Consider the following 10,261-nt stretch of genomic DNA (forward strand, 5'->3'; position numbering starts at 1 on the left):
TCGATGTCGAGATACGTTCTCTTAAGAAAGGGCAAGCATGCACAATGCAAATATACACCAAAATAAATTATTGTTTGGTATTTTATAGCGTTCTTTGAATTTTCGTGTGGCGCGATTTTTCCCTACCTTGCTGTGTCGTTATCCCACGCGTTCTTGCGTCAAATTTAAAAAAGAAATAAAGAACAAGCTAGATCGCGCCTGGTCTTTTCACATTCGTTCGGTGACGTCTCAGTCGCATACAGCTCGCACGCTCGATACGCTTGACAAATGTTGCACCCAACACAGCACAATCTTTTTCCAAGTAGTAAAGCTACGAGCTTTCTACACACCTTACAGTGACAAATGGTCCCAATAAGGAAACTGTAAGGCGCACTTGTCGGTCGCAATCCCTGCGGTCGCGACCTAGCAAATTGCAATTGTCCGGGTGTAGAACACGAACGAATTTGCCATAAAAAAATTTGTTCCTGTTAATGGCTACTCGAGAACAATAAATAAAATTATGATACGTTCTTTATCATTATTAGTGCGAAAACGAACGATTACAAGTTGGTGTCGTAACAATGTTCTGGGCGAAAATACGTATTTAATTTAAATACATTAAAATTTATTTTAATTAACGCGCTGCAGCATCAAACTTTGTTTTTCAATTACCATCTATGCTCTATTTACAGTCCAATTATCGTTGTTATTAGCTGTGTTGTAGATAAAAAATAATATAGTTTAAAATATCGCATTATGTTGTCATGTGAATATAATTCTTCTTTTACTAGTTGATTTATATTTCTTTCAGTACTATATATCAAGGAGTTTAATGAAAAAAGAAATGACTTTTCATAGGCTGAATCAGCAATAATAATCTCACATACATATGTATAACGCGTGATCTCTTTAAGAAAAAATATGCCTTGTGGCAGAGAAAAACATTTCCACAAGATATATATATAATGCATATATGAGCGACTACCAGGGACGTGTTAAGCGTCTAAATATGGAACCAACTGTAGGAAAACAATCGGTGCGTGTCTGTAACTGGCATTACGAGACCTTTGACACGCAATTATGGTTGCTAGCTATTCCATTCATGATCGCGCTATCTTCCTTATTATCGATGCAACAATATTCTCCATTTCTATTCCACGAGCTCTATCATTGCAAATTCTATCCTCGCTACGCGTGTGTTTCTCATCGCGTGATCTTTTGATCGCCTATGATCAAAAGATTACGTTACCTCGATGCTACTCTGCATTCATGGTCGAGGTTTTTAAGTATGTGTTACTTGCATGTATGTGTGACAAAGGTAGAAAAATATCCGCGAAAACATATAATTCGTATTTATTCGTATTCAGATTCTAAAAAGAAACATTTCTACAAAATTTTGTTGAATAACTATTTGTCGTAATTTTTAATTTTGTCGATAATCCGTCATTTCTCTTTCGGAATCCTTTGTTCCGCATCTGAAATATTCACGGAATCGCTCGTTAGGTCATCTATAATTATAGCGCATTTAGTATAATAATGTTGAATTGGCGCCTTTGCTCGCCGACGCGGAAAGAGAGACGATCAATCATAGCATACAATCCAATTCTGTCTGCTCGTATTATCGAAAGTGCAACGGTATGAGAATCGTAGCAAAAACGTGTCGAGAAAAGAAAAGAATGTATGAAAAATTGACGAGTAAATAATAATTTGATTAACGCTGGTTAATGTTGGTAACTTATGTACCGAATATTTACCTTCCTAGTTTTATATAATCGTAAAAATATAATCGTATTAAAATGTGTCCAATCTTTGTTGAAGAAAAAATTGATTACTTTTTCCACATTCCATCTTAATAGACATTTTATTAATTGACTTATATCTAAGAGTCATTATCAAACATTTGGATTATGTGGGTGTGGCAGGTGAAACCATAATTCTTTGTCGTACGGAAATTATGCAACCGTGGATTATGAAGACAAGCTGCATCGCGCCGACAGCTTAGTAAAGTCAGTCATTAAAACTAATTAGTTTTAATTACTAAATGTTATAGTCCGCGCCTCTGAATTTTATATATTAATTTTTCTGCAACAGTTTAAGATTGATTGTGTTGTTTTATACGAAGAGCTGATATAAACGATAAAAATTTAAGAAACATGTTGACAACCGATGGCAGGATAATATTTTAAGAGTAGATGCAAAATATAACGTTAAAAATATTTGCCTCATCAAGTACGATATTTTTGCGAGAAACATTTTCAATCTTTCGCGCGATCAGAGAGCGAACGATATTTAAATCCCCTGAGCGACGTTTATTTAGCTGCGAGCGCCGTTAAATTTCACATCGCCCGCGAATCCGTTCAATGATAATCCTTTTCCTGAAGGAAATGGAGCACATTGATGATCGAGAAGGTGAAAATGCGAGATATATATAATATATATATCGATTTAAATGTATACAAGTATACATAAAATATTATATCCATTTAAATAAGTATGTGTGTGTATGTGTATATATGTATATTGCACAGCATTTTATTCCATGTTTATTGTTGCATATATATTGTTAAGCATCTTAGATAAAGAAAGTTGAAGAGATTGCGGTTATTTCTTTCGAAATTGATGCTGTTGTTACGATTTAACTTATAGATTTCTGTTATCGTAAAATTTTATTATCGTGAAATCATATAATTATTTATGTTACGAAACAAAAATTTAGAGAAATAATTATGAAATTAACTGAAGTAATTTCCTACAAAATTTTCTTATTCTTTTCAAATTTTGAATAACACGTGCACATAGCATAAATAAACATTAAAAGAATATGGAATTTATAAATTACATAAGCAAGTAAATGAAGGAAACTTTTTTATGATTCGTATGCCATTTAACCGTGAATAGGCGAACTTTCATAGCGTTATCGATCGCTAAAAGTCAAACAAAATTTTCTAAATTATCATCATACACACACACACACACACACACACAGATGACAAATATCAGCGAAATATAATCGATCGTTTAATTACAATTCTATGTATATATACATAGAATAAAATAATCTCACGAAAAATACTCATCAACTGATCGCAATTTTATGTTTGCTTCCAAATAAAATTAATATGTTTTGTCAATTTTAACACGCAATTTTCTGTACGATTGTTTGGACGAAAAATCGGTTTTTCAAGCTCGCTGTTGGACTAAAAATGCATCCATCGCACAGCATAAAATAATAAATTTATTTGTTAATTGCAATTATAATTCTTGTCTTTTTATCTCTTGCGTTTTATCCGTTACATTTTTTCATGCGAGAAATTTACACGGGACTATACACGGGAATTTTTCTCTGTTAACATGATTGCTTCATAAAATTTGAAAACTCTTAAACAGGTCAAGAACTAACAATATATCTTGCGGCTACTTGGAACAGAAACGCAATTAATGTTACTACTATCCTTTGTACAAATTAACATTTGAGTACATGACAATCTGGCATCTCATGCGTAAATGTCTGTGAGCGTATATGTGTGTGCTTGCGCTCGTCACTCGATTGTAATGTATTACTCTTTGCGTAGGTGCTTAGATAATGATACCACAATACGATTGATGTAACGCTTAACTAAACAATATCATAATATCGTGATTTATACTGCGAGAATTAATCAATCGCATGATATTAATTTGCATTTAATCTAGGTACTTATGATACTGCTCACTGGTATAACTTGATATTTATTTGGTCATACGCGATGGAATGCTTTTGACAGAATGTTTTGTTTGCATAAATATTTAATAGTGCGGACAATATTTTCATTAACGATAATCGAAAATAAAATTAAAAGAATTTTATTTAAAGCTTGTATCTATAATATTAGAAAAATGTTTTGTGATTTCAAAGGCGCATTAATTCAGAATGATAAATCATGATACCGTGCAATACGATTGCACTGTTCTGTTTCCGCAAAACGGAGAATTATACGCAAGAGCAACATGAATATGTGTGAACATGTTTGCGAGTGCACTTTGCATACCATTGCATTATTGCGCACTCCCGCACAATTTGTAATGGAACCTCCACAAATTACGTGCATTTTCAAGTAAATGAGAAACCTCATCGCAAAGATCCAACGATGTATCGTGCATTACATCCGTGTATTTAATCAGGTGTGACGGACCTAGGATTTCCGCAAATATAACATGTGTATATGCTGCGCGTGCACACACGAGTATACTTCGGCAATAGTGTCACGCACGTGAAGTAGCCATCTCCGCGTTTACGTCAACATATATAATGACAACCGGGTCCTTTAAACAAGTGTAGTGAATGACCCTGATCTCGATTTCATTAAGCAGAAGGCATCTATTAAATGATAAAACGATGAGCGAAGCAAAGGCAAACCGAGTTAAAACGTAGAATTGCAGTCATTGATATTGGATTTTATGAAAAATGCATAAAATATATAGTATTTTCGTACATAATAACAATGGAATATGCATTAGATAAGACAAGTATGTAGGCATTGTGTGAAAATGTTAGTTGCAAAAGATAACTGTGCTCTTTTTTGTAAAAATGTACACAGCCCGATGATCGTCAAAGTTACTTACAATCAGCTGTGCGAGCAAATTGCAGCCAGTCAGCGATACATATAAAAATCAATAAAAGGATATTCGCGAGGTGAAATATAATTTTCCGCTATACTTTATACGTTACGTACGCTAAAAAAAGCCTTAACGTCGACAAAAAGTGCAGTGCTTTTAAAGAATAATGTGAACCGATACGTAATACTATGGCTATTTGAAATATTAGCTTCTCTTATAAATTAAAAGAACAAAGAAAAAAAAGGAAAAAGAAATACATCGGTTATGTGTGTGTACATATACGATACTTTCTGACAAATCTTTCTGGATAGTTTTTATCATCATTTTCTTTTCGTATTAGATAAAAAGTTCTTTCCATAAAAAAGATAGATGCATATTGCATAATATAAGTAAAATTTTCTGTTTTTTTTTTTATATTTTTTGACATTTTACGTTTGACCTAGTCTTCGTTTCGCAGGAAATATCCATTAGGAAATAAAATGATGGACGAAGAGTGAGTCACATTGAGTCAAAGCAAAAAGGTAGCCATTAATCTTGAAATGTAGGCAAATGAAATGTGCAAACGTTTACTTGCTAACGTTATTCCGAATTTTTTAACAGAGTTTAACGCTATTTCACGTCACCTAGGTTACTGAAACTTCACGAATAAGCTTCTACATAGACAGTCATGCTGTATGTGTCCCCTGTAAGAATATTTGCATAATTATTACGCTCTACATAATACAGATATACACGTGCACTGAAATTTTAAAATTTGTCACAGCAGTGTTTAATATGATATGACTGACAAAACATCGTAACAATCACAGAAAAAGAAGCATTATTATCTTTGTAAACATGTTGCATGGAGAGCACTGTTTAGCTGTTTACGCAAATGCAATCATATTTTTCTCATAATAGTAGTAAAAATTCAAAAAAATTTTACTAATTGTAAGTAGCATGAGGTAGCAAAGATGAATATTGGAGCGGAAGCTGAAACTCTTGTTGTGTATGCAACCGAATGGAAGTGCAGCGTTGCGCGAAACGTACTCGTTAATGCATCACGGCGGTAAATGATCTCCGCGTGATTGCTTATTTCTTCGGCAAATAGTCTGTCAATTTGCATACTACCCTCAGAGTTGGTTGAATTTATCAAGATAATTTCCAGGTTCCTCCGTAATTACGCGTATAACAGTATACATGTACGAGCGAAAGTAACATAGTTTACCCTGCACAGGTTCGCAAACTCAGGATAATCTACTCGATGTACCGACCGACTAAGATAATCACGAGTGACTTGGATAATTTTGTGAAACGAGACGTGGGCGTAATAAAAAAAGTCATCCAATTTGGAGAATAGAAAAAAGCACACATAAATATCCATTTTAATATACACGTATATATATATTTATTTTTTATTTTGCATGTTCTTAAATCATTAAATAAAAAAATTAAGGGAAAGCTTCATTATATATTTTTTGTCAATTATATCACTCATTTGCTTCATCTATCCGATTTATGTAGACATTCGAGTTTGCGAGCCTCGTATAACACGTACTATATTACCTTCGATCTATTTGCACCCACGCCATGCTTGGTAAAATCTCCTTGAGAAAAATGTGGAGTCTGAGCAAGCACGAAGGAGCGGCTATCCTTTATCTTTACGATCTTCATCGCGTTGCTTTTATTATGCTTTTGCCGCACTTTTCTGTCCGTTATTTTTCGATGTTACAAATGCGCGGGTACACATGTTAAAGAAAGAATAGAATAGCAAATTTTGACCTTTGAATAATCCAAATAGGTAAGATAATCGTGATAGATATCGCATATCATGAATTTTACGCTACTCGTATGGTATATAACTTATGACCATGGCTATTAATGTGAAAAGCCCTACAAATTTTATGACATGACAATAATATTATTATGGATAATAGTAAAAATTTCTGGTATTTATTCGAGATTATTATTCCGCTGCTTTATAATACTTACATTTCTCGCCGATACAATCGACATGATACAAAATGTTTAAGCGACACGTTGGAGAATCCGTTTTTCACGCACCAGTGGTAAAATGATCCGAGAAATTCGAGGAGATGCTTCATCACTGTCCGAACGAGGTAAAGAGAGTATGCTGGTAACGAAAAACCTTTTGATCTGCGTGTGAATTGGAACACACGGGAACACTTTAATGTAAGCCAGTGAAATCAGTTTAATGTAAGCTTTATTAGATTACATCAACTGCTGATTAGATTTAATTGACTGCTGTCTACTATCGTAGTCGGAATTAATAGACGTATTTGCATATTTTCCTGAAACGAGCTGCAGTCGCGGCACGTCGAAAGTATAAATACACATCTGTCTCGATACGTTTGATATGTTTGAGTTGTAATTTTCTGCAATTTTCGCACGTACCATTCCACGCGCATACTAAATGTGCAATTGCGCTTTAGTAGTAGTTATCAAGAATTCATAATGCCTTGGTCACTGGGGATGAATATCGACGAATTGCCTAATTCCAGGAAACTGTTTCGAGACTAAAATTAATTATTCGACTATCTTTCCTTCATTAATCACATTTTGAAGCTTGAATTAGCGAGGAAATTATTAGTCGAATGTGCAAATTGCCAAAGTTAAATTTGTCTGTCTTTTTGATTTATGAAATAATTTTTGAAGCTTAAATTAGCGAGAAAATTATTAGTCGAATGTGTGCAAATTGCCAAAGTTAAATTTGTCTGTCTTTTTGATTTATGAAATAATAGAGAAGGTAGAATTATTGAAATAATTTCGTTCTAATAAAAATATATACGACGATAACATTTTGATGTATTATGTAAGAGTCGCGCGATTCCATGAATGAGATAAATATAAAATCGGTGGATATTGTTTAATAAATAAACATGTTCGAGAATTACCATCAATATAAACGGAAGACGAGATGCTGCCTGGAGCTCTTAACGCGTGTACTTCAATATATTCGAGTAGCTGCTTTATGAATATTCAAAGCTGTTATAGAATATTAATGTCGTAGACGAAATGAAAATATTGTTTCGCACGTGAAGTGTTTGTTAATTTCATGATTAAATGTCTGAACAATGCGCAATGCTTGTGCAAAGATTATGGAAGATAAACCGAGACTTTGGCGAACTGTTCAATAAGCTGGAGTTAAGTCAATCTGTTGTCGATTGAATGCGTTGCGAAAAAGATTGTTTATCAATCTCGAGAGTAAGAATAAAATAAAGTTTAGTTGATAAAACCATTTGCACAATGTCTATGTCTATCTATATCTATGTCTATGTATATCCTTTTGAAACGATCGTTTACACCTACAGGGACACACCAAGTTTTTTCTTACAATTTGCAATAATATAATATAATATATTCATCAGCGAACGATATGCTTGCGCTTCTATAAACACTTCTTTCCTTATAAATTGAATAATATATCAGCGTTATTCTCTTCATTCTGAGATGCAAAGCTTAATCTGTAAATTCTATTTGATGCCTCGGGAGTCAACAGATTATGCATAATTCAATTTTGCATTAAAGATACATTGCGTCATCACTAGCTGGGATTAAAGAGTGTAAAGGCAATGTATCAAAATTAATTTCAAGACAAAAGAGAATAATAAAAGAAAAAGCTCATGTAAAGATAAGAATCAATTTTGCGAATCGTGTCAACGAATTCTTTATGTCATGCATCACCATGACAAATTGGTCCGTTGAATGAGATAGCTTTGAGTCTAGTTTAAAAAAAAAAAAAAAAAAACGGTTTGAAAGAAATTTTCCATGCTTTCCATCTAAGATTTTTCCGCCTTTCTCTCATCGAAAAGCGAAAGCCATCGGCCGACCGGCTAAATTAACGGGCCAACCACTCACCTTTTCTCTTTTCGCTGCTGCTTTTTCTTTTTGAATGCTTTCTTTACTCGCAGAAGCAAAAAAGCGGCACGATCGATGGTTAGGCCTGGTGAAGCCTTGTCGCCGCTCGACATTCTGCGCCCTAATCCTCCCAACACCTGTAGACATAATAAATAATTTGTAATTTGTACAATTCATAAAGAGTATGTCTCGATGTGATTGCTAGCTCTTAAAATTATTTTAGATCGTAAATAATGGAAAGAGAATTTTTCGGCAGAGAAAGAGAATATTTTCGCAAAGTCAAACAAGTAAGCCGATCCCTTTGATTTTGATTATCGCCGTTTCATCGGATGCAAGAATATGTTCAATCGTAACGATGCACAACTCGCACAGCTAAATCTCACGGGTAAACACACGAATCAATTATTGGTCCTGTATCTCAATCACTGAACATTTCAGCAATAAATTCAGAATTATTTGGGACTGTTAGCTTCCCGCTGCCACTGTTCGTTCCAGTAATCCATCTATTTGTCCGCGTTAACGCGCTTCGCCGCACACGCCTAATTCGATTAGAGACGTGCCGACTCTTCGAGTTTGCCGAGTTAAAGGAATCAGTCAAGTCGCAATTTTATCGTAATTCACGCGAAATAACGCGATATTTAATCGTTTAAATTCCATCGAAATATATCGCAGTAATGTATTAGAATGCTATTGTCATTAAAAAAATATTTTTTACAAGTAAAAGAATCCTTGTTTGCCAAACCTGATACAAGTCCCTTTAATTTAATCCAGCTGACGCGAGTATGGTATGATTTATTTGTATCATATAAGAGAATTCTAATGAACGAAAGAGCATCGTGCGCGCATATTGTTTATTATCGTGATTGATATAATTCACATTTTCTTAGTATTAAGTTGAACAAATTTTTTGCAATAAGGTTGGATCCGTTATATAAGCTCGTTTCTGTGCTGAAAGGGCTAAATTCCATTACAGGATCCGTTGCGATTCATCGATCTATCACCGGATCAAAGTGGATTGATTAGGTAACACATAACAAGCTCTGATGCTCAAAGCTGCCTTTATATTAAAACACATGCATAACCGGATTAAAATTAGACAAAATTTGCATTTAGTTGAAAATTATAAACGTGTGGGTAGTACTCTATTGATTATTCGTTAAATTAATATTAATATACAAAGAATTTATAACATTACTATTTTGTCTCGCACGACGTCAACTCTCGTCACAATCAAAATGTCATATAATGATAAACAATTAATTTTAAAAAATGAATAATTTCATTATTTATAATCGAAAAATGGTTTTCACGTTGTGTTTTAGAGAAAACATTATGAAAAGTATAAAAATGTATATTGTTCTTACACATCAATACGATTTCTGCTGTCTACTGACGCACAAGAAGATCGCTTTTACTTTTTTACCGCAAACAACGACACAAATAATATATCGGGATGTCGCCACTTTAAGTCCTATTTATCGTTTGAAGAATTTCTAATATTAACTTTCGTATCGGCGTTACGAGATTTTCCGATATGGACGTTAACATTGCACATAAAGTTTTATTCAACCTGCTTACTGTCCAATAATCGTAAATATTTTAAACGCTCTCTTATATTAGCACATTTACATTTGTATATAATTTTAAATCGATAACTTTGGGGAATAGGTCGAAATAAATCGTCGAGCTGTGTATACCCGATAGTATTGACAAGAAGTTATAGCTTGCGGACAATGATTGATGTTGTGACTCTTTGGTTTTTTTTTTTTTTTTTTTTTTTTTTTTTTTTTTTTTTTTTTTTTTTTTTTTTTTTTTTTTTTTTTTTTTT

The 10,261-nt window shown here is 33.6% G+C and overlaps 1 protein-coding gene and 1 long non-coding RNA gene across 3 annotated transcripts in view; one reads left to right on the forward strand and one right to left on the reverse strand.

Moving 5' to 3' along the window:
- The window catches only part of LOC115240992, an 87,737-nt gene that overhangs the window by 67,533 nt on the left and 9,943 nt on the right, over positions 1-10,261 (forward strand). The window lies entirely within an intron of this gene.
- LOC115240991 overlaps positions 1-10,261 on the reverse strand; it is a 67,930-nt gene that overhangs the window by 48,948 nt on the left and 8,721 nt on the right. For both annotated transcript variants that reach the window (XM_029816491.1, XM_029816492.1), the window contains exon 2: positions 8,434-8,570. In XM_029816491.1, coding sequence (XP_029672351.1) covers positions 8,434-8,570 — 137 coding nt within the window. The remainder of the gene's footprint in view (positions 1-8,433; positions 8,571-10,261) is intronic.

Source organism: Formica exsecta, unplaced genomic scaffold (assembly GCF_003651465.1).
Source record: "Formica exsecta isolate Colony F162 unplaced genomic scaffold, ASM365146v1 scaffold458, whole genome shotgun sequence".
Classification (NCBI taxonomy): Eukaryota; Metazoa; Arthropoda; class Insecta; order Hymenoptera; family Formicidae; genus Formica; species Formica exsecta.